This window comes from Dipodomys merriami, unplaced genomic scaffold (genome assembly GCF_024711535.1).
Source record: "Dipodomys merriami isolate MVZ:Mamm:240054 unplaced genomic scaffold, mDipMer1.0.p SCAF_7, whole genome shotgun sequence".
Lineage (NCBI taxonomy): Eukaryota > Metazoa > Chordata > Mammalia > Rodentia > Heteromyidae > Dipodomys > Dipodomys merriami.
In genome coordinates this window covers 15,058,207-15,083,255 of record NW_027206290.1, presented here as the reverse complement: position 1 = coordinate 15,083,255, position 25,049 = coordinate 15,058,207, and the positions used below count along the sequence as shown (strand labels likewise).

Sequence of the window (25,049 nt, the reverse complement as noted above, 5' to 3'; positions counted from 1 at the left end):
CTTTTTCTTTCTTTCTCTTTCTTTTTCTCTGTCTCCTCCCTTCCTTCCTTCCTTCCTTCCTTCCTTCCTTCCTTCCTTCCTTCCTTCCTCCCTTCCTTCCTCCCTTCCTCCCTTCTTTCCTCCCTTCCTTCCTCCCTCCCTTCCTTCCTTCCTTCCTTCCTTTCTTCCTTCCTTCCTCTCTCTCTCTCCCTCTCTCCCTCTTTCTTCTTTCTTCCTTTCTTCCTTTCTTCCTTTCTTTCTTTCTTTCTTTCTTTCTTTCTTTCTTTCTTTCTTTCTTTCTTTCTTTCTTTCTTTCTTCTGATCTATACCTTGATCCTCTTGTCTTTGGAATTTTTCAGTTTCTTTATAATGTTTGTCTGCTTTTTACTTAGTTTTTTCATATCCAGCAAATTTATCTGATTTTTTTAGATAAAATTGTGTTTCTTTTTCTCATTTTAAGCTTCTCGTTTTTTCTTCAGTAATTTAAAACATTATTTTTTTCCAGCATCTAAAATTCTTGGGAGTTTGACCCTGCTCTCTGCCTTTTCTCCTAGTTCTTGATTATGACATTTGTTTTCTTGTTTTTTTCTTTAAATACAGCTGTAAACTCAAGTCCATCTGGGCTTTATGTAGAAATGATATGCACTTGCTTATGTTAGATACTCATTGGCATCAGTCAAGAACTTTTCATTTCTCGGTATATCTCAGACAATACTTGTAAGTAACTGAAAGTAAATCCCTTTAGGGAAGCAATAGGTATGTATTGTAAATTGAAACTTTTTCCTCCTCCCCCTCCTCTGATGTAGTTTAGTTTATAAATTGGGTACTGTAAAAGACAAGCAACAACAATAAAATTGAACATGACTCTTCTTAGTGCACTGTGTTCCATCTTACCATTCTATGCTAAGGGAGAGGATTTTTCTAGTTCATCCTTGGTTTCTGTGATCAATTTGAGATCTCCAGCTTAAATAGACTTTGCCTCATAGGACTCAGTAACTTTTGACTATAGTTTTCAGTTCTTTTTTTTTTTTTTTTTTTTGGGGGGGGGGTCTGGTCGTGGGACCTGAACTCTGGGCTTGGGCGCTGTCCCTCAGCTCTTCAGCTCAAGGCTAGCGCTCTACCACTTGAGCCACAACACTACTCTCGTTTTTTTTCTTTTTGCTTATGTGGTGCTGAGGAATCGAACTCAGGGCCTCAAGCATGCAAGGCAAGCGCTCTACCACTGAGCCACCTTCCCAGCCCTAGTTTTCAGTTCTTATTTCCTTTTGGCCTCTAGAACTTTACCTTATTGATGAACTTAATATGTCTTAAGTTGTTACTGTGTTCTATAGGAGGATTTTCAAAATATGTTTCCTGTTGTGTTGCCCTAAATATTTAAGCTGAGCACGTCTCAGTACAGTTTAGTAGTAGGAAGGAAATAGATCAGGAAGACGTGATAATTACTTGATTATGTAACAATTGTATTTCTTTTTTTAAATTTTTTTTATTGTGAAAATACTATATAGAGGGGTTACAATTACATGGGCAAGATAATGAGTACATTTCTTATCAAGCATTGTAGCCTCCTTTGTTTCCCCTTCCCATCCCTTCCCATCCTCCCTCCGCCCCTCCACTCAATCCTCCTCCCCCCCCACCAAAGTTGTAAAGTTCGTTTTCCACATAACGACTTGTACATATCATTTTTGCAATGGGTCCACCTGTATCCCTAGTTAAACGATTTGTTTTTTCCCTTCCCCTCCACAAATTATAACAATATCAAATACAGTGAAAGCAGGGGTTATACCGTGGGGGAGGGACATACAAAGCAACAAAGAAATAATCTTATAAATGTGTTAGAAACAATTACATGAAAGAAAAAAACATTTGAATACATATCTTAGGGTTCATTTCCCTAACATCAACTTATCTGACCTTTTCTGCTTGACTCAGACATATACTAGTTATTGCACATTAGGGAAACCATGGGACCTATGTTTCTTTGGGCCTGGCTTACTTCACTAATACAATTTTTTCCAAGTCTTTCCATTTCCTAACAAATGGGGCAATGTCATTCTTTCTGATGGAGCCATAGAATTCCATTGTGTATATATACCTCATTTTCTTGATCCATTCATCTACCAAGGGGCATCTGGGTTGGTTCCATATCTTAGCTATGGTAAATAATGCTACAATAAACATAGTCATGCTGGTAGCTTTAGTGTGGTCTTGTTAACAATTGTATTTCTAAGAATTTATTTGGTAGGATTTTCCATACACAAAGAAAACGAAGTGACTATGCCTTCCTAATTTAATTTACTTACATGGAATAGTTGCCCAAAATATTAAGTGAATAAGGATAGATACAAAAATTATGTGTATTGCATACTAATGTTTTGTAAAAATATTTACATACATATATATGCTTATACAGTTATACTCCTATAAAGGCCAAGAAATTTCAAATATTCTCTATAATTTTTTTCTCATGCACATATACTTTATATATATTATATATAATTTATAAATTAGGTACTGTAAGAGATTAATAACATCAATAAAATTGAACATTAATATCAGTAAACACTTTACTTTGTAGGTATATACCTTTTCCAATTTGAGGCAACAGCAAAACTAGCATAGATTTCATTTTTTAATAGTATCACAGATGGATTTAGTTTTACCATAGATCTTAGCAATCTCAGCATATGACTTTTTTCCCTTTTAATGGAAAACTTTTACCTTTTATTTAAAGAAAGTATTTTGTAAATTCTCTTTGCATATCCAAATTGCCAGTATAACCACTCATATACTTGGAACATTATTAAATATGTATTACTCAAGCACAGGTACTATACAAAGCTACTCTGTAACTTACATACAGATAGCATATACTGTGTGGACATGCCACACAAAGGGATCCTTCAATCCCAGCTGTGATGAGTAGAATAACACAAAAATTTTTTAAGGCTGCTCATAACAATGCACAGTTTAATTGATGTGAAGTGGTAACAGTGGTTAGAGAAAGTGCCTTGGTATATTTTCTGTTGCTATAATAAAATACTATACACTAATTTTTAAAAGAAGTTTATTTTAGGCCTCATTTCTTGGGCTGCAAAGTCCAAGATCATGGTACCAGCATCTGCTAGGTTTCTTGTTGAGGGCATCTTAGCTGCCTTAATTAACATGGTAGAAGGTATCACAGTGAAAGAGTAGAAGTATGCTAGCTATGATCTGTCTTCTCTTCTCATAAAGCCACTATTGCCGTCATGGAGGCCTTATGTTCATGGTCTCATCTCTAGATACTACCAACATGTGAATTTAGTGAATAAGTTTCAGATACAAGAACTTTGGGTCAGTACATTCCTGTGAAGAGACAGGGGTGGTAATTGTATGCCTTTTTGTACCTTTTTGAATTTTAGACCATGTGTATGTATTACTTATTTAAACAATAACTAAAAAGTCATTATAGCATTAAGCAGTACCTCTATACACATTTTGAGTTAGTGTTTATAAAGTATTTCAATACTGTCATGAAATTCCATCTTTTAAATCCTTGGCTACTACTCTTAATTGTGTTTTAGTATTTTGCCAGTGAAAGCCTGGAGATTGTGTTGACAGTGCTTGGCTATTAGATTGTTTCAGTCCCTTGTTCCGATCAGAGGTCATATGCAGAGGGAATGCACATCATTTGAAACAATGAATAGAACGGAATTTCTACCTAGTAATATAGATAAAGTTTCTCTTACAGAAAATTCATGGGACCGTAAGTATTTACAGTTATGGAGTTGTACAAATTGACTCAACAAGTTTTGAATTAGATATGTTTTAGGTTTTTGTATTAGGTATACTCTACCTCTACGTTTGCATAAGTTAAAGCTTAGACTTGTATTAACTACCACTCCCCAGGTAGGCACTCAGATTTGTCCATTTGACCATTTTGTTCCCAAGTTCATCTATACATGACCTCCAACCCCTCTCTCCACCAATCCTGAGCAACCCAGTGCCTCTGTCTACTGTTTTCCCAATGTCAGCTTTGAACTGTGAGTTCTGATTTTCTCAATTCATTCTTTTTTTTTTTTGTCAGTCATGGGGCTTGAACTCTGGGCTTGGGCGCTGTCCTTGTGCTCTTCAGCTCCAGGTGCTTGAGCCACAGCACCACTTCCAGTTTTCGAGTGATTTATTGGAGATAAGAGTCTCACGGACTTTCCTGGACTTTCCTGCCCAGGCTGGCTTTGAACGGCGATCCTCAGATCTCAGCCTCCTGAGTAGCTAGGATTACAGGCGTGAGCCACCAGCACCCTGCTTCAATTCATTCTTTTGACTAGGAATTATTTTGCTTTCTGAGTATGTCTCTCTTGTAGTAAGATATTAGAATTAAGAATTAAGATAGTAAAGAACAGGGAGCCATTTCCTCATCCCTATAATCCTAGATACTCAGGAGACTGAGATCTGAGGATCAAGGTTTGGAGCCAGCTCAGGAAGATTCTTTTTTTTTTTTTTTTTTTTTTTTTTTATCCAGACCATATGAGATATATGTTTTATTTCTAACAATACCTAATTTGGGATGATGTTTTTTAATTTAATTTAATTTTATTTGAGAACATACTGTACAGAGGGGCTACAATTACATGGGCAGGATAATGCATACATTTCTTACCAAGCATTGCAGCCTCCTCCTTTGTTTACCCTTCACCTCCCTTCCCAGCCTCCCCCCTCCCCCCACCCAATTATACCCCCCTCCCCCCCCACACCGACATTGTAAAGTTGGTTTTGACATGACATTTTGTACTTCTCATTGTTGCAACAGGTCCACCTGAATCCTTAAACGACTTGTTTGTCCCCATCTCCTCCACATGTTATACTGACATCAAATATAGTGAAAGCGGGGGTTACACTGTGGGGGAGGGACATACAAAGCAACAAAGAAATAATCTTATAAATGCGTTAGAAACACATGCATGAAAGAAACGAAAACATTAAAACACATATTTAAGGGTTCATTTTCCTAACATCACATTATCTGACCTTTTCCGCTTGACTCATACCTATACTAGATATTGCAAATAAGGGAAACCATGGCACCTATGCTTCTTTGGGCCTGGCTTACTTCACTTAATATAATTTTTTCCAAACCTTTCCATTTCCTAACAAATGGGGAAATGTCATTCTTTCTGATGGAGGCATAGAATTCCATTGTGTATATATACCACATTTTCTTGATCCATTCATCTACTGAGGGGCATCTGGGTTGGTTCCATATCTTAGCTATGGTAAATAATGCTGCAATAAACATAGTTGTGCTGGTAGCTTTAGTGTGGTCTTGTTTGTAAACATTTGGGTAAATGCCCAAAAGTGGGATTGCTGGATCATAGGGGAGATCTATGTGAAGACTTTTGAGGAACCTCCATACTGCTTTCCAAAGTGGTTGAACAAGTTTACATTCCCACCAACAATGAAGTAAGGTTCCTTTCTGTCCACATCCCCTCCAGCATCTGTTGTTGTTAGAGTTCTTGATTTTTGCTGTTCTAACTGGAGTGAGGTGATATCTCAATGTTGTTTTGATTTGCATTTCTTTTATGGCTAGGGATGTTGAACATTTCTTCATGTGTCTATTGGCCATCCTTCTTTCTTCTTCAGAGAAGCTTCTCTTTAAGTCTTTCGCCCACTTATTTATTGGGCAGTTGTTTCTTTGAGGATTTGTTGTTGGGTGGTTTAATTTTTTGAGTTCCAAGTATATTTTAGATATGAGACCCTTGTCCGTTGTATGGCTAGTAAAGATCTTCTCCCAATCGGTGGGCTTTCTATTGATCTTGCTAGCTATGTCATTTGCCCTGCAGAAGCTCTGCAATCTTATGCAATCCCATTTGTCCAACCTTTCTTTGATTTGTTGTGCTTCCGGGTCTCTATTCAGAAAATTTCGGCCTGAGCCAAGGAGACCTAGGGTTTCTCCTATTCCATCTCAGGAAGATTCTTATCTCCAATTAACCAACAAAAATCTGGGACTGGGGGCATGACTCAAGTGGTAGAGCACCAGCTATGAGCCTAAAAGCCAATCAAGAGTATAAGACCCTGAGTTCAATTCCTAATAGCAACATACACACACACACACACACACACACACACACACACACACACACACACACACACACACACAATGTATGTAGTAAAGATACACCAATTATCACACAACAGTGTCAGTATTTAAGAGTTCCAGTCCTGTTGTAAAAGCTAGCCACTAGATGTCCCTCTTGTAAAGAAGTAACAAACCACTTAAACATTTTTAAAAAGTACCATTTTATTCAAGTAAAGTTATAAGATTATAATTATATTGCAGTAGTGTACCCATCAACTCCTTTATTAAAGTCAGTAGTCCTTTTTCCTTGAATAGCTGTGTAGTGATACATTTCTTATTGTAGAAGCTTGGGGGGGTGGATTTTTAAAAATTGTTATTTTAAAGATGATATACAAGGGATTACAGTTAAAAAATCAGGTAATGAGTGCATTTCTTTTTGGACAATGTCACCCCTTGCTCCCTACCAGTTTTTCCTTCCTGTCCCCACCCACAAGTTGTATAGTTCATTTTCAAAATAATTGTCTAATGAGTGCCACTGCTGTATTTGTTCACCCTTTGTCCCTCCATTTCTGTGTCCCCCTTACAATCCTAAGGACAGATAAACGAACAAGATAGGAAGGAAAGAAAACAGAAACAGCAGCAAAGAAAAATCTCCTTTTTATTGCCTCACGTTTATTTCAATATTATATGATCAGGTTTTCATAGACATTGTGCCTTTGCATTCTTCTCCTAAAATATCTTCCTGTGGGTGAATGTCTATAGTCCTGTATAATTTACCATGTTCCTGTGTGTGTGTGTGTGTGTGTGTGTGTGTGTGTGTGTGTGTGTGTGTGTGTGTGTGTGTGTGTGTGTGTGTGTGTGTGTGTGTGTGTGTGTGTGTGTGTGTGTGTGTGTAGTATAGGTTTGTATTTCACTCCAATTTGGCTTTAGAAAAGAGCAAAGGAAATTGAAATGATAGAAGTAGATTTTGCATTGAGATTTGAGGAATTACATAATATGTACTTAGTGAAACTTGTGGATTCGTTGAAATGTTTAGTTCTGCAGTATTTGCCATAAGTGCTTTGATACAGCTCAAGAAGAATTTCAGAATAGTGGCAAGGCTTTAGAAAAGCAGTGTGGTAGAATAGAAGCTTAATGGTTCCTTCAGTCAGGCCTCCCTTCAGTCCTGGAGCTTAAAGTTAGGGCGTGGGCGCTGTCCCTGAGCTTTTGTGCTCAATCTAGCACTCTACCACTTGAGCCAAAGCTCCACTTCCAGTTTTTTGGTAGTTAATTGTAGGTAAGCATCTCACAGCCTTTGTGCCTGGGCTGGCTTTGATATGATCCTCAGATCTCAGCCTTCTGAGTAGGTAGGATGATAGGCATAAGCCACAGGCACCCGGCTACCAAACTCTTTTTGATCATCTTCAGTTTTAGTTTAGCAAATCTTTTCCCAAACACTTCCTTATTTTATGCCTCTAGAATATGTCCCTTTTCTTTCTTTTTCCTTGAGTGTAGTCTAATATTAACTATATTCTGTGTGGTCTCCTCTTGTCTCCTTTTCGACTGTTGGAAATCTCAAAATATTCTTTCTATCATCAATGTTTCTTTGCCTCACTTAATTTTCTATATTGCTGCTTTTTTGGCATATTTTTCTAAACCATGCTTTTACCATACTGACCAACCTCTCAGAATTTTCATGCTTATGTGCCCACACTAATTACTAACTCATAGAAACTTCCATTGGTTATAGGCAGAATTGTCAGTAACTAAAATTGAGTTTTCATCTGGCCTTGTAGTTTGAAGCTTTCAAATGTTACACCCCTTCTATGCATGAAATTAATACCCTCACTTATTCCATAGGTTTCTTAATGTGAAATTGATACCTTTCAGAAAGTTGGAAGTACCATTTTAAATATTTCTCGTTAAGTAAAATAATATGAATCTTGTGCATTTATTTGCTCCTGAAAGACAGATTATTTAGTGATACTTCCTAAATGTATGTTATACTACATGTGTAAATGAGTTTCCTTAGCAAGTTATTTTTCTGTACTTGTTTCCTTGTGGTAATAGGGAAACAGTGACAGTAATTGTGCCTGTCTCAGGTGGAAGTAGGTACATCAGAGAGGTCAGGAAATTAGGTAAAAGCATGCACTGAGCAAAAAAACAATCTTGCTGTTTGTACAGGTTATCCATATCCAGGTATATGTCAAAAGTTTCCTTTGAGTATCCAAATAATGTACTGAGTGTGCACCCTTCTAAATCCAGAATGTCCTCCTCTTCTGTATTTCCTAAGTATCTGTGGTGGTAGTATGCATGATCATATTCCCCATTGTGTCTCCTTTAACTGAGTCCCTGTAAGTGCACACTTTCTCCACAGTTAATATGAAACAAATGCCAGCATTTATTTTTGGTATGCATATATCCTGTCTTTCTATATTCTAGTGTTTTTAGTAGAAGCTTCATTGGCATTTAAAGTTGACAGTTGTTTTTTGTAGATGGTGCGGCTGTTGTGGTAGTGATGGTGGTATAGGATGTTCTCTTGCATGACAGAAAGGCTAGAATTCCTGGCATCAGTAATGTCTGTGTGTTCTCCAGTCTTGGAGCACTGAAGTCTAATCAGCCATTTCCAAATGCCCTTTACCTTCAACCCACTGCTTTGAGTGCTCAATTGTTTATCAGTTTATTTTGAAGCAAATGTTCTTTTTCATTTTAGTCTTTATCTGCTACATCCATTTTCTTATTATACTGTCTGCTTAAGCCAGTAGCACGTAATTAACCTGTTTTCCTGTTATCATGTGGTAATATTACTAATTTTTAAAGGGTAAAATATAGAACTGGAACTTTTCATAATGATGTAAGACGCAAAATTGTGCTTTCCATTCTCTGAAATCTTACTTATTTTAATCCATACTAAGTAACTAAACAGATCCTTTGTATTCATGCTTCCAAAAACACTTATCATGGTACTAATCCTAGTCAAATAATTTTTATGAGGAATGGTTATATTTATTTTTTGAGAGACTTGGAGTTTTCACCTTGAAATATATTTTAAAAGATTGCATATAAGTAGAGAATTATGTGGCTATTTCCTTGAGGGTAGTTTCCAAATTTGGTAAATTTTAAAAAATTAAACTAAAATCTTGTAGTTCTCTCTAAAACTAAATACTTTTTTTTCCTGAAATATCATCAGATATTACTGTGTGCTTCCTAATGTTACATTTAACAGTTTCAGTCCCTCTTTTCTCTTGCTTGTAAATGTAAAAGGTAAAACCTAGAAAGAAGAAAAAATAACCCGTTATATCAATTAGGATGCTTTATATTGCATGAAATAAAAAGCTGAATTCAGACTGGTTTGAGCTATTGTACAAAGGGTATGTTGGCTCTAATAAGTGCATATCCAAGGTAAGATGGACTTCATTGTTACAGTGACTTGATTATAGTATCCAAGAGCCTACTTTATTTATGACTCTTCACTATGTCTTCTGATTTTGGCTTTTTGTTTTATTTTTATGGTACTGGGTGTAAGGTCTGCCCCGGGTCATGCAGGCCCTATGCAGACACCTCCCTACCTCTTGGCTGTTTCTGCCCAGTATCTGAAACTTAAGCCTTTCATTGAGTTTTCTATGATGTTACCTTAATCACCATGGTCATAAGATGTTGCTGCATCAATTGGATTAAATTTTATCCATAGGATTGTTTCTTTCCTGGTAATATTGAACAAGGAAATTAGAAGCCCACAGTAATTAGGCCACCCACATCATCTTCCCAGTCTTGATCCACAGTGTCTAGAAAATAATTGGTCTTCTCAAAGCCAATAGACAACACATCCCTGGAAGGCAAGTGTGGTGGTGTTCCTTTGTCAGAGTATGGTTATTATAGACACAGAAAGATGGTGGTAGTAAGTGTCTACTATATCTTTTAGAAATTAGTTATAAATAGTTTAAAAATATGTAAGTATTTTAAATAAGAAATAATTGTGATGTATTTGAATTGGTAGTGCAGGAAAATATATGGCTTATTACTGGATTTTCATTTCTAGAAAGTCTTAAACCCTTAAGGTTTATGATAATGTCTGGATTCTGAGACCAACTATGCTAATTTTCAACTGAATGATGACCTTATAGGAGTTGACTCTCTTCTTTCTATCATTTTTTCAACTGTAAAATGAAACAATTACATTTTACCTCATAGAATTACAATGATCAAATGAGTCAATATACATATATTTACAACCATGCTTGACATTAAAAATCCACAAGGTAACATTGTTGCTGTTGATATATACTAGTGTGCTCTGGTAAAAGAATCTACTGATAGTTTTTGTAGCCTATAGTTTTTAATTTGTAATGAGAGTATTTTGGAAATCAGACATATAAAAAAATATGGCTTTAGCTTATCTTATGAGATCTCTTGGTACATTTCTGTTGCTGCAACAAAATATCTGAGACCAGGTAATTTACAAAGAATAGAAGTTTATTGTCATGATTATAGAGGTTGAGAAATCTTGGGACTATGGTGTAAGCGTTTGGTGAAGGCTTCTTTGTGGTTATCCAGAGGGGTGTATCACATAGTGAGACAGGGAAAATTAGCCACAGAGGGAGGGAGTTCCTTTCCTTTTTTAAACAATACCACTTTTTAATCAATTCATGAGGTAGCACCCGAAAAACCCATTCACCTCCCAAGCATTATACTTCTCAACACTTTGTGCATTAGGAACCAAGTTTCTACCACATAAATTTTCAGTAGACATGCTCAAACCATAGATAGTATGGAGTCACTTCTATGTAAAAATCTGGAATAAATTTTCATTCATACTTGAACTGATATGATATGTGATTCTCCAATTCAAACAAACACAAGTTCTACTTAACCTCCTCCTATCCTAACTTTAGGCCTTTTATTTTAGTGAACATTTTTACTATGTACAATATCAATAAAGAATAGAATTCTTAGGGCTGGGAAGGTGGCTCAGTGGTAGAGCACTTGCCTTGCCTGCCGGAGGCCCTGGGTTCAATTCCTCAGCACCACATAAGCAAAAAGAAAAAAGCCGGAAGTGGCGCTGTGGCTCAAGGGGTAGAGCGCTAGCTTTGAGCTGAAGAGCTGAGGGACAGCGCCCAGGCCCAGAGTTCAGGCCCCACAACCGGACCCCCCCAAAAAAAGAATAGAATTCTTCTATATGAAATGGGTGGAACATTGCAGTTCCCAGCAACAGTGACTGTCTTGCTACCCTCAAAAGAAGTCTACGTTAGGCTTCTTCCCTTCTCAGTCTCTGTGTCTTTATTTAATGTCTAGTGAGCCCTCAGAAATAAGTGTTCTTTGAGTAAATGCTGGTTAATCAATGATGGAATGCAATAAAAATTGATTTGCATGTGTGTGGTTCTGGGATTTGAACTCAAATCTGCTTGGCACAGACATTTACTGCTTTAGCCATGTCCCCAGCCTTGATCTTATTTTTGAAGAATAATATTCAAGACGTTTTAAATTGTGTATTGGAAATTTTAGCTTCTGTCTCTAACTCATAGTTGTGTCATTTTTTTTGGGGGGGGGGTTCTGGTTGTGGGGTCTGAACTCTGGGCTTGGGCGCTGTCCCTCAGCTTTTCAGCTCAAGGCTAGTGCTCTACCACTTGAGCCACAGCATCACTTCCGGCTTTTTTCTTTTTGCTTATGTGGTGCTGAGGAATCGAACCCAGGGCCTCAGGCATGCAAGGCAAGCGCTCTACAACTTCCCAACCAGTTGTATCATTTTTTACAAACAGACTTTTGAAGCTATCAAAATTATGTTTTAGTTTGATGGGATTTAGAGAAGTCAGTGTTTCTGTTGCTTTATCGGTTATCTGGAAAGGAACATGAAAGCCAGTAATAATCACCATATTTCATCAATCTGTTATCAAATTCTAAACATATCTTCAAGTACCCAAATAACTTGGAATATTCTAGGCATAGTATTTCTATTCATGAGACAGGTGCTAAGGCAAAGGCACAATGACATTATTGTACTGGAAGGACATTATTGTACTGGAAGGCACTTTGCTCTGTAGGAACAGTAACCCTAATACATTTGCGTGGTAAGTGTTCATATCTTTATCCTAGTGGATTTGCTCCTAGGGAACATATGCAATGAACTGGGGATGAGCTTTTCCTGTGACATCTAGTGGGTAGAGCCCTGTCCTGCTAAATATCCTGTAAATGCACTTATACTGTAGTCTAAAATGTTGGCAATGCAAAGGTTTAGATACTTTGAACTATCCCAGTGATTGTACTTACTAGAATCTTACTATCTTTAGAAAACAATAGAGTTAATGCTGGGATTTGATGAAAAGGGGAAAACTAATTCCTTTATAGCAGGGTGTTTTTGTTTGGTTTATGTGTGTCTTTTCTGGGAGTTGAACTCAGGGCTTGGTTATTGTCCCTTAGCTTTTGTGCTCAAAGCTCTACTTCCAGCTTTTTGGTGGGTAACTGGAGATGAGAGTCTCATGGACATTTCTGCCCAGCATGGCTTCGATCCTCAGATCTCAGCTTCCTGAGTAGCTAGAATTACAGGCATGAGCCACCAGTGCCCACCTGTTTTTTGTTTGTTTTCTATTTTTTATTTTTTGGCCATACTGGAATTCAAAGTCAGGACTTTACACTTGCCCAGCAAGATGTAAGCTACACCTCTTGTCTTTTTTTTTTTTTTTTGCTCTGGTTATTTTTAAAGTAAAGTTTCACTTTTTCCTCCAGCCCACGATGACATGCATGTACCACCATATCCAGCTTTTTTATTGAAATGATGTGTTGTTAACTTTTTGCTTGAACTGGCCTAGAGCTTCAGTTCTCCCAGTCTCAGATTCACATGTAGCTGGAATGACCAGCAAAGAGGACAAGCACATGCCATCGTGCCCAGGGCTTTTGAGAAGGGGTCTTGCAAGGTTGTGAAAGAGTCGAGCCCAATTCTGTACCCTTGCAGTCTTCACTTTCTGAATAGGTAGAATTATGGTCCTGAGCTGCTTGCCTCCAGTTTATATCAATTCTCTGCATAACATCCTTCAATTTTTTCTTTACCTACTTTGGATTTAGGTATAATTAAAAGATCATGAGCCTTTTATTTCTTAGAAAAGAATGCATTTCAAAAATATCACTATGGGGGGGCTGGGAAGGTGTCTCAGTGGTAGAGTGCTTGCCTTGCATGCATGAGGCCCTGGGTTCGATTCCTCAGCACCACATAAGCAAAAAGAAAAAAGCCGGAAGTGGCACTGTGGCTCAAGTGGTATAGCACTAGCCTTGAGCTGAAGAGCTGAGGGACAGCGCCTAGGCCCAGAGTTCAAGCCCCATGACCGGACCAAAAAAAAAAAAAAAAATCACTATGGGAACCTGGTCATATAATTTCAACATTTGGAAGACTGAAGCAAAAGGATTGTTAGTTCAAGGCCAGTCTGGGTGACATAACAAGACTTCAAAAAATACATAAAATAAAATGATAATATTGTTAGCAAGTGAAATCTAAGGAGTTTTCCTTCATTTAATAGTAAAAGATTGTACTTAAAAGTGTGCTTTTCACAATTGTCTATGTTTGAACAAAAGCCAAATATATATTACAATGGCCATAATTTAGCTACTTATATATAATAACTTATATATAATAGTTGTGAATGATTTCGTTATAACTACAGCTAGTTAACTTTAGCAAATAAAATTATTGCAAGGCCTTTCATTTTGTGTTTTGAGTATTAAATACATTCTGAAGGTATTCAGGATTTACTGAATGTTAAGAAATATACATGACTCTTGAAATTACTAGTGGTTGAGTTATAATTTCCAATTCAACAAGATGACAAAGTATTGATCCCTTCCCCTCCAGAAGTTAACATAGAGAAAAATTATATATATATATATATATATATATATATATATATATATATATATATATATTTGCCTTTGTTTTGTATTTTTACTGTTATTGTAAAGGTGATGTACGGAGGGGTTACAGTTACATGAGTCACACATAAAGAGTATATTTCTTTTTGAACAATGTCTTCCCTCTTTCACCCAGCTTGTCCCTCCTGTCCCCACCCATAAGTTGTATAGTTCCTTTTCAATAGTGTCTAGTGAGCATCACTGCTGTATTTGTTCACCCGTTGCCCCACCATTTCTGTGCCCCCTCACCCTTCCAAAGACAGATAAATGAACAAATAAGACAAAAGGAAAAGAAAACAAAAATAACAACAAAGGAAAAAAAACTCTTGTTTCCATTTCCTGGAGTTCATTTTGATAACTACTGAACCTCTGATCCTTCTAAGAATATCCTCTTCTGGTCTCACTATGTGAATGTTTAGAGTCCTGTTTATTGTGTCCAAGTGTAATTTTTTTGTCTCTTACCATCCATTGTGTTTTTCACTTGTAGATTTATAGTCACATTCTAATGACTAGAAATGAGGGAAACCATGCAACCTATGTTTTCTTGGGTCTGTCTTACTTTGCTTAATACAATTTTTTCCACATCTTTCCCTTTCCTTATGAATGGTAAAATATCATTCTAGTAGATGAGTAGAATTCCATTGTGTATATATACCACATTTTCTTGATCCATTCATCCACTGAAGGGCATCTGGGCTGATTCTCTATCTTGGCTATGGTAAACAATGCTACAGTGAACATAGTTGTGCTGGTAGCTTTAGTAGCTTTAGTAGCCTTGTTAGTGTTCTTTTGGATAAATGTCCAGGAGTGGAATTGCTGGGTTATAGAGAAGCTCTATGTTTAGTCTTTTGAGGAACTTCCATACTGTTTTTCAAAGTGGTTGAACAAGTTTACATTCCCACCAGCAGTGTAATGGAGTTTACTTTGGCCACATTCCTGCCAGCATTTGATATTGATCGTTTTCTTGCTAATGGCTATTCTAACTGGGGTAAATATCAGTGTTTTGATTTACATTTCTTATGGCCAGAAATGTTGAACATTTCTTCATGTGTCTATTGGCCATTCTTGCTACTGCTTCTGAAAAAATCTCTCTCTAGCCTGTTTATTAATTGGGTTTTTGTTTCTTTGAGGGGGCTTAATTTTTTGAACTCTAAGTATATTAGATATGAGGCCCTTGTCTGATGTGTAGCTGGTAAAAATGGATATATTTAGAGAGAAACAATATTGTACATTAATAACAAAATTTGTTTATTTCCTAAAAAGAAAAATATGCACAGACTGGGTGCCTATGGCTCATGCCTGTAATCCTAGCTACTCAGGAGGCTGAGATCTGGGGATCGCAGCTCAAAGCCAGCCCGGGCAGGAAAGTCCATGAGACTCTTATCACCTATAAACCACTAGAAAACAAGTAGTGGCACTGTGACTCAACGGTAGAGTGCTTACCTTGAGCTGAAGAGCCCAGGGACACTGCCCAAGCCCAGAGTTCAAGCCCCACGACCGAAAAAAGAAAAGAAAAATATGCTATCTTTTGGCTTAATAGTGATATTATTCTGTAATAGTTATTTTATAGATAAGAATGCTTGTGATGTATTTTGTCTTAGAAGAAATCTTTATTTAAGGTTTGTAACTAGAACATGCAGAGTACTTTTAAAATTCCTTGCCTTTAGATTTTAGACATCTGGCTTTAGACTATTAAAATGATTTTTTTTCCTTTGTTCACAAAAAATGAAAAAGAAAAAAATAGCATGCTTGTTTCTTGTATAAGTGGCTTGATCAATCTAAGGATAAACTAGCATTTTTTTTCCCAGTTTGTGCCTTGGACTATCTTGTTACTAAAGAAAATTGCTACATTCCAATCTGAACTAACTTGCCCTACTAAAGGGAACTTCATTTGGGCTTTTATTGCCATTGTCTTCTCACCAAAAATTAACCAAATTATATAAACATTTGAGAAAGTTACATAATAGGTGATATAAATATTTTGGGGAGAGGGGACCTCAGACATAGGGCTTGAATCTGGGCTTGGGCACTGTCCCTGAGCTCTTCAGCTCAAGACACCACTTCCACTAGGTGGAAAATTGTTTTAAGCCATGCTCTGATGGCCCACACCTGTAATCCTAGCTACTCAGAAGGCTGAGATCTGAAGATCTCAGTCATAGTTCAAAGCCAGCCAAAGCAGGAAAATCCATGAGACTCTTATCTCCAATTAACCATAATAAAGCTATGGCTCAAGTGGTAGAGTGATAGCCTTAAGTTAAAAGCTCACGGATAGCACATTGGCCTTGTACGAGACCCAGGAACACACGCGCGCGCGCACACACACACACACACACACACATACACACACACACACTTATTCTAGACTTTGAGGCAATATTGGTAAACGGTGGATTTCAAAAAGATAAATGATCATTCCTTGGAGGTGATACTGCCAACCATTAACTTGCCAGTGGTTGTTTTTTCTTCTAATAGTGGAAAACATCATGTAAAATCATCATGTAGTAAACACATTTGAATTTCTATAGTGGATTTGATATTTTGATCATTAACTTTTTGAATAAAGGAAATGGTGTTTAGTGTCAATAAGTTTACATGTGTTACATAGGACATTGGTCATTTTTCTAAAATCAAACAGTTCATGAATTACCTCAAACCCAAGTTAGACTTGAAAGCAATGGGACTAGCTCAGCATGCATTTTGCTTAGCAACCAGCTTGTTGTCTACTGTTTTGCTACTGAATGCACGTAGTCATGCCTCACATGTATATTTGTAGCCAGCTGGACCCATCTGGACAATTCTTCATTCACCTAATTTCCAGACTAGCCAGGCAAAGACATCAGTTTATTACATTTAGTCATAAGGAAATGTATTTGTAAACATTAAGTGATAGCACATTGATCTCAAAAGCCCCTGAACTATGAGAAATTGTCTCCTAATTCTGGAAGAAGTTCTTGGAATTAAGAGCTAACTCACTTTAATTCCTTTTTTACAAGTATATTATTTCAGAAACAGTTTCTATAATATCCTGGAAAAAAGTGAATTGTCAAAAATGATAGCTTAAATTCTAAGAATAACTGAAGGGTTATTTGGGATGAAAATTCAAGAAGTTTGATTTACATTAAACTTTGGTTGTTTACCATGATCCTCACATGATTATTTTCTCTCTTAGAAAACAGCAGTTCTGTTGGCATGTGAAACTCCAGTTTCCTCAAAGTCAAGCTGAATACACAGAAAAAAGGCATGGTATTACTAGTCTGTTATGAACTGATAGGATTTTATTTTAAGAATCTGTTACTAAACAGTTAAGTGGGATATAGTAACAAATGCAATACTAAGAAAGCACTGAAAATAAATGAACTATAACTGTATATCAACATGAATGCATTTTGCAAATAATGTTGAATGAGAAAAGCAAGTTAAAGAAGAATGCATAGTATTAGTCTTTGCAAGGGGGTGGGGGAGTAGAATGGGGTCAAGTCCAGAAAATGGACTTTTTCATATTAGGACCATTTTCAAATATCAGTAAAAATTTTAATCATGCTATTTTATTACCTAGGCTAGGAAAGCTTGAAAAGATGATGTTTAGTACGTTTAGCATATATCCACATTATACTAATGTCTTCTCTTTAATTGTCATTTAGTGAAGAACTTTTATTAGAAATTACATACCAGGCTAAAACAAAGAAATGATTTAATTTACAGATAGGAGTGTTTAGTCACTACTTTCATTGAATATGTTTAAATGATTGGGTAAAGTTACTATTTGTTTATATAGATTTATATATAAAATTAAAACTGTGTACATAAATATGGAAAATTAAAATTCATTCTTTCCAAGGAAATTGTCAACCTTCTAACTTGATCTTTTGATTTAGAATCAATCAGCTTGGTTTTATTTTCAGCTTGTTTTTTATTTCTGCAAGATTTAAATATATTTCACCTTGACCCTTGTTTTTCATGTTGAAGAACAGGTGTGCTTTAAAGAGGCTTCATGGTTTCATAATGATTTATAAGGAGTGTTTGAAAATGTTTTTTAAGGCCTTGTTAAAGGGTGCCCAAGAATGGGATAGATCCTTAGTAGAGTGCTAGCCAATGAGCAAAAGCATCAGGTACCCAGTTCAAGTCCTAGTCTCAGATCTAAATATTAAAAAAGGGTACCAAAGATGTCTCTTGTACTTTTTTTCCTATACAGTTTTGCTTCAAAGAATGTATATTTTGCCGAGAGTAAAGTGAAAGATCTTTGTTCACATTTTTAAGTAGGAAGCTACACATTTATTTATCAATTTATCATTTTTAGTAGCAATTTATAGATAATAATTTATCTGTTTTCTTTTTCTCTTTTGAAAGAGTACCAGATGATAAAACTATTAATGAAATTTTAAAATCTTACATCGATCCTGAAATGTCAGATCCTGTAATTCGTCAAAGGTATTTTTCAAAATGTTAACTGTATGACATGTTAAAATGCTGAAATGTCTTTAAGTTTGCATTTATTATGGAAAATTATAGCTGTTTTATTGTAAAGATACAGTACAGAGGGGTTAGAGTTATATGAGTAAAGTATTGAGTACATTTCCTATCGAGCATTGTTATCATTGTTACCTTTGTTTTTCCCCTATCATCCCTTCCCTCCGCACCTTCCTAACTCTACCTTGCCCTCCCCACCCCCACCAAGTTGTAAAGTTTGTTTTCAACAGTGTCTAATTATAGCTGTTTTAGAATGTGATATGTTGATATAGTTCAGTTTTAGTCCCATTTCCTTGATGTTTACTGAAGGTCATCAGTAAAAACAGTAAAGTATGTACTGTGTTGCAGAGATGCTTGAAAGGAGATAGCAACAAACATGCTAATTCATTTAATCCTCACAATAACCTGGTATGTAGTAAAATTACTGTTATTATACTCAGTTTACAAATGGGGAAACTGAGTCTTAAGGTATTAGGCAACCCCATATAACTAATAAGCAGAGATGGTTTGGTGAGTCTGGCATTCCTAACTCTTAGCCTGAAAACTAAGCTGCATTTCAAGCTGAACCAAAAACTCTGAAAATTAAAACTTTCCAAGTAGCTGTTAAAGACAGGAAATTTCTGCTTCAGCCAAGTCTTCATAGACTGTAAGGTACACTTTGCCTCCTGTCCAGAAATACAACATGGACAAAAATGGTTAACATAGCATAGTGGAAAAATTCAGTCATGGATGTCTAAATTAGAATAAAATAACTGGTTCTATCCCTTATTAACTATGTGATCAGGAGAAATTATTTCCAGCCCTTGAATTTTTCCATCAGTGAAGAGAATGTTGATACCTACTAGATGATAACGTGTTGTGAAGCATTAAAAAAAATACCACACATGAAGTTCCTAGTACAGGGCCTAGTATATAGGAGGCAGGGTTCAATAAAAGTAAACTATTATTAGAGAGTGAGATTTTGATGTTCCTGGGAAGGAACTTAGTTGACTTTTATTTTTACCATATGCTCTTGCTTGGGATATCAATGCTTGGTTTAGTCCCAGAGTATTTTACTGTCTAAAAATAAAGTATATGAATAATTAGCTAAAACAAGTATAATTTAAATTTAAGATGTATAATTAAACAAAGAGAAGAAAAGTAACTTAAAATTTCCAAATCCTCAGTTACAAAATACCTTTAACCTTTCTATGTTTAGCTGAATTTTAAATAATTAATAGCTGTTCACAAATAATTAGTCTTCATAAACACTGTTCTGAAGTATTGCTAAAAATCTATTTTGTTTTTTCATTATGACATTGTCATTTCAGGTTAAAAGCTTACGTTCGTGCTCAGGTGGGGGTTCAAATTTTAATGAAGGCTGAACATATGCAGCAAAATTTACTAAGGTAAAATTGGTTTCCTTTTCATTTCTTTAAGTATAATTCTGTAAAAAATGAAGTAGCTTGATTGGCTAATTATTATACTAATTATCTGATTGTCAACCAAACTTCATCATAAAAATAACTATCAAATTAACATTCTAAAGTAATCATAATGAAAATTTCATTGAAAACCACCCTAGTAAGAATATTTTAAAATATAATTAGATACAGCTAAAATTTCCAAATCTCAACTTCAAGAAATAGTCTATGTGAGTAAGTTCCAGTGTTTATTTGGAAATAAAAAAAGTATATAATTGCCTGACTGTTGTGTTGCATACATGTACAAAAAGTACTTCATTGATATGTAAAGACAGTAAGGTTCTAACAAATCATAAGAGCCAAGTGGGTTGCTTATCATTGGGTTTTGCTCCTTCACTAATAACTCCTACAGATAGCCTCTTGAGAGTCCCCACAGTCTACTTCGTATGCATTAGAATATTGACTTGAAAAACATTAATCTTTCAAAACCTGTGGTGTTTTTCATTGTTTAGTTAGCAAAACTACTAGATTTGATTCAAATTAGATCTAATTCATTATTTCTTTGATTTGATTTGCTAATATACCATTCATATTTAAGAGTTCAAGCTATAAAAGCAAAGCCCAATTTGAATCCAAGGTCTGGTGGTTTCTAATTATATGAACTTGAATAAGTTATCTAGCCTCACTTCTCTTTCCTGAAATCCAGATATCACATAGCAAATGCATGCTTTTATTACTGCTGGAATTATAACTAATATTACTGTTACGACAACTGCTTCTACTGATAAATGTATCCAGTCAAAAGATCTGTACATAACCAGGTGCCCGTGGATATTACTTGTAGAATCCTGGCTACTCAGGAAACTAAGATCTAGAGGATCATACTTAGTAAGAGTCCAGGCAAAAAGGGGATGATTCCATCTCAAATGACCAGCAAAAAGCAAAGCTATACCTCAAGTGGTAGAGCACCATCCACAGAAGCAAGTTGAGCAAACATAAGGCCTTGAGTTCAAATTTTGTTGCCAGCAAAAGAAAAAAAAAATCTCCATGTAATTAAAACATTTTTATAGATAATGAGGGCTCTTAAACACCAAATGTTACTAGCATGTTTCAAATACTTTTTATTATTGACTAAGGTTCAGTGATGAAAATTCAAGTTATCAGTCATAGTCTTTTCCTAAACTGCGCTTGTCAACATGCAGCTCATGTTTTGGCTCTCCTTCTTCTCTTTTAGAAGGGCTTGCAAAGGAGACAAAGATAGAAAGTTTGCAAAGGTAGTTATCCAGAATTTAAACATCCATATTAACCAAAGCTGGTAGTTCTGAAACTGGAAATGAAAGTTGTATGTAATTGACAAGAAATACTGATATTAATGGTGATATTTATGTGACTGAGCTTATGTTATCACCAGTTCTATTGTAGAACTTAGGAAAGCCCTTATTCATGTTACTCATTTTTTATCTCAAGAATTAGCAATAAATTATAACCTAAAATAGTAATAATAAGAGCTAAAAGTCTATTTGAAAAATTTTACTCTGATTTGTCTAAATAAAGCTCCCATCTAATTTTCTCCAAAAAAAAGTGATCTTTCAGATTTTATGGGAAAAAATCTTAAAGTGAATTCCATATAATTTGCATTTAATCAAAATGATTTGTATCATTCCCTTGCAATTAGCCTCTGATAAAAGTAGTTCTTACTATCTCTTCCCTCTTACCAAATTTAGTTCCTTTTCTGTCATGCACCATATTTTATCTAATTATCTCATTTAAATGTTATTCATGTTTTATATGGTGCACATTTGATGAGTGCACTGCTGTTTCAGTCTCAGAAATTACTAACAGCACACATCTGAGCGTTTTTTATAAAATGGGAAATAGTTTTTAGCTGTTTCATCTCATCTTCTCTAAGTCCATAAATCTAATATATACTCACTCAGTCTTCTGATCACCCGGTGACAGTCTGATCAATCATGTTAACACTTCTGCACCCTTGAGCATTTGCCAAATCCTTGTTTTGTCGTGGTCTTCCAGTATGAAACTAATATCTAAATTACTCCAGAAGGGAAAAGAATAAAAGTGCCATTCATCTTGGTTCAGGAAATTCCTATTTTTAAGAGCCTTAAGGGTGCCGGGGATGTTGGCTTAGTTGAGCATTCATCCTGCCATGTTTGAAGTCCCATGTTCCATCCTCAGCATAGGAGGGAAAGAAAAGCAGAGAGAAAAACTAAATGCTTTATCATTTCCTTTCTATGTGTTTATCTGATCTTCAAAAACTACAAGTAGTATTTATTTTAGTGGCTGGATAAATGAGATTTTTTTTAATTAATTAATGAGCATTGATTTAAAACAGATTAATAGATTTTTAATAATTTCTATTTTGATTTGTTAGTAGCTTGGCCACTGAAATCACCTTATTAACCTGCTCTGTTTACCAAATAATTAAATGCTACCAAATTTGGGAAAGACAGTATATCATTTTGGTATAGATCTTAAGAACAGAAGGATATGGATTTTTGTGTTTTTTTTTTCTTTTGGTGTTTATTTTGTTTCTTTGATTGGTTAGTTGTTTTATTTTGGTTTCTTTGTTTTTGTTTGTTTTCATTTTATTTCCTTCCATAGACTAGGTATGTAGCTCAAGTTGTAGAGTGCAAGCCCAAGACTGAGTTCAATCCCCAATACTGTAAACACAATAAAGACAGCAAGAATAATAAAGAAAGGTTATATCCAATTTATCCTCTCTTAACTGAAAGGTTAAATTGAGCTTTGTCTAATGAAGAAATGTGCCAGCTTACTGAACCAGTTAACTTGACTCTTGAGCAGAATAATCTTTTTTGAGAATTCAAGGAAATCAAAATATGTCTGATAAAAGGTAAATGTAGGACATTGAGTTTATAATATAGGATTGCTAGCACCTAGATAGCATTTATTTTAACTTAGAAGTATGTGCTCTCCTTGAAATGGCAAAGCAGATAAAAGTCTGAGTTTGTCAGAGCTGAGCAAAATGACCAGAACTCAGAAAGACATCAGTCAAATTAGTAATACTTGTTTTAAGAGTCTATGGGGCATGGCAGGGTGGGGTAGGGTGTTGAGGGGGAATAACCTAAACCAAAAAACAATGTCTCAAAGACCTGCCCTGAAATGAAGGTCAGACAACCTACCTCCATATACACAACTTCTCTAATTAATTTTCCTTTAAGGTCCTTAACTTTTTCTAATTTTATAACCTTTCTCTTTTAGTGTAGAAAAGAGAACCCTTGTGGGCCTTTAATTATGAACCTTTTAATCCTGGAAGGGGAAGAAATGCTAGATAGTAAATGAGTAGTATTAACTATAAGGAATACCTAGTAGACACTGCCTTGATACTAACCTCCTAACACCGGCTAACATGAAAAGTACTTTGACTTTGCATTATCCAGATTTGCTTTTTAAAAAAAGTAAAAATGTGTTCTCTGGATTTACTAAACATGTGAAAACACTAAACGAGAGAAAGGGAAAAACACTAAGAGCCCAGGCCAGGAATTTTGATTTAACATTTTCATGCTATTTAACTCTGAGTACTGATTGTTTGAAGGTAATAATGTTACAAATTCCAGTTGCTAGATCTTTTCTCCTAAAGATGCACCTAAATTTGTTCTTACATTCATGATTATTAGTCAATCTCAAGACATTAAACTTAGGCTAATTTCTAAAGAACCTCCCAGTTGTATGAGTGTTACGAATGAAATTAGAAAAAATGTAGAGATAGATTTAGATGTAGAGTTTTTTTTTCTTTAATTCAAAGGGCATTGAAGCCTCAGTGTTCTCTAAAATACATTCAGAATAAGGTGAACATTTCCATTTGGTTGTATATGTAATTACAGTTATATCTTTACAGTAAAATATACTCAGTGAACATCAGAAGGCCTTTTTTTTTTTTTTTTGGTCAGTAGTAAGACTTGAACTAACTCCAGGCCTGGGTGCTGTCCCTCAGCTCTTTAGCTCAAGGCTAGCACTCTGATCACTTGAGCCACAGTGCCACTTCTGGTTTGCTGATGGTTTATTGGAGATTAGAATCTCATGGACTTTCCTGCCTGGACTAGCTTTGAACCACGATCCTCAGATCTCAGCCTTCTAAGTAGCTAGGATTATAGGCATGAGCCACCAGCGCCTAGCCTGAAGAACATTTTTATAGATTATAAAATGTTTGTCTCTAATTTGAGATAAATACATTAAATAGGATTTTTATTATTTCCTAAAAATTCCTTTGAAGGCTGAAATGTGCAGTTGCTTTGTGGCTGTTTCATTTTAAATACATCATACTATTTATAACATTCTTGATGTTACCAATTCCTATTGGTTTTGTTTTCCATTTCTGGATGGTTTGTGGCAAGTGTCGCTTGATAAGCTACAGCAAACTTAAATATTTCCTAGGGTCTTTAGTTCTGCCTTTCCTTTTTAGGTTGTGGTCATAGAGCATGCAGATCTACTTTAAGAAATTTGCTGATGATCTGTTTGGAAGTTTTCTTTCCAGAATACATATTGCTTAAATTTGACTTTTTTTGAGGCATGGTCTTGCTCTCTAGGCAGATCCTCTGTCCCAGCCTCAATTTCTTTGTTCATTCAACAAGCACTCTAGGGAATATCCATGAACTTTCAGGTTCTTGTCTAGACATTGGGGCTGCAGCAGTAAAGAAAAGCATTTCCGCCCTGGTGGAATGTATATCCCTGTGGCAGAGATTAGTCATTAAGGTGTTGCTATGAATAAAGCTACATTTACCCTTTGGCCACTGTTCATTACTACCTTTCTGTCTTCAGAAAGTAAACTAATGGCTTTGAACTTGGGTATTACAAGGCATTGTTCCAGGGCAGATGTTATGTTGGGTACTTAGTTGCTAACTAAAGGATTTTTTGAACTGCAGACTTTGTCTCTGTCCAAACCTTATTTTTTAAACCTAGATTTTATTTTTATTTATTGACGGAATATTTTCCAGAAACAAATTGAGACAAATTCTGTGAACCAACTCTGCCATTATAGCATATGAGCAGTTGCAGACTGAATAAACAAAGGATATAACCATGTTCTAGTAATACTTTATTTTTTTCACAGACAATGGACTGAATTTTGCTTAGTCAATAGTTTGGCTTTAAAAAAATTTTTTATTGATCACTGAACTTTAAATATACTTTGGCCAGACTTCATTTTTTGTTCATTCGGGTAGTAGTCATTGAGTCTTCCATGTGCCCACAGTATTAAACCTAAGGTTACATAGATTGTTCCTTTGGTAGTACTATACTAG

At 35.6% G+C, this 25,049-nt stretch overlaps 1 protein-coding gene across 1 annotated transcript in view; it reads left to right on the top strand.

The window, feature by feature from the left end:
• Znhit6 (zinc finger HIT-type containing 6) overlaps nucleotides 1-25,049 on the top strand; it is a 53,499-nt gene that overhangs the window by 11,307 nt on the left and 17,143 nt on the right. Inside the window, exons 6-8 of the mRNA XM_070007517.1 lie at nucleotides 17,073-17,141; nucleotides 18,251-18,331; nucleotides 19,681-19,758. Of these exons, the coding sequence (XP_069863618.1) occupies nucleotides 17,073-17,141; nucleotides 18,251-18,331; nucleotides 19,681-19,758 (228 nt within the window). The remainder of the gene's footprint in view (nucleotides 1-17,072; nucleotides 17,142-18,250; nucleotides 18,332-19,680; nucleotides 19,759-25,049) is intronic.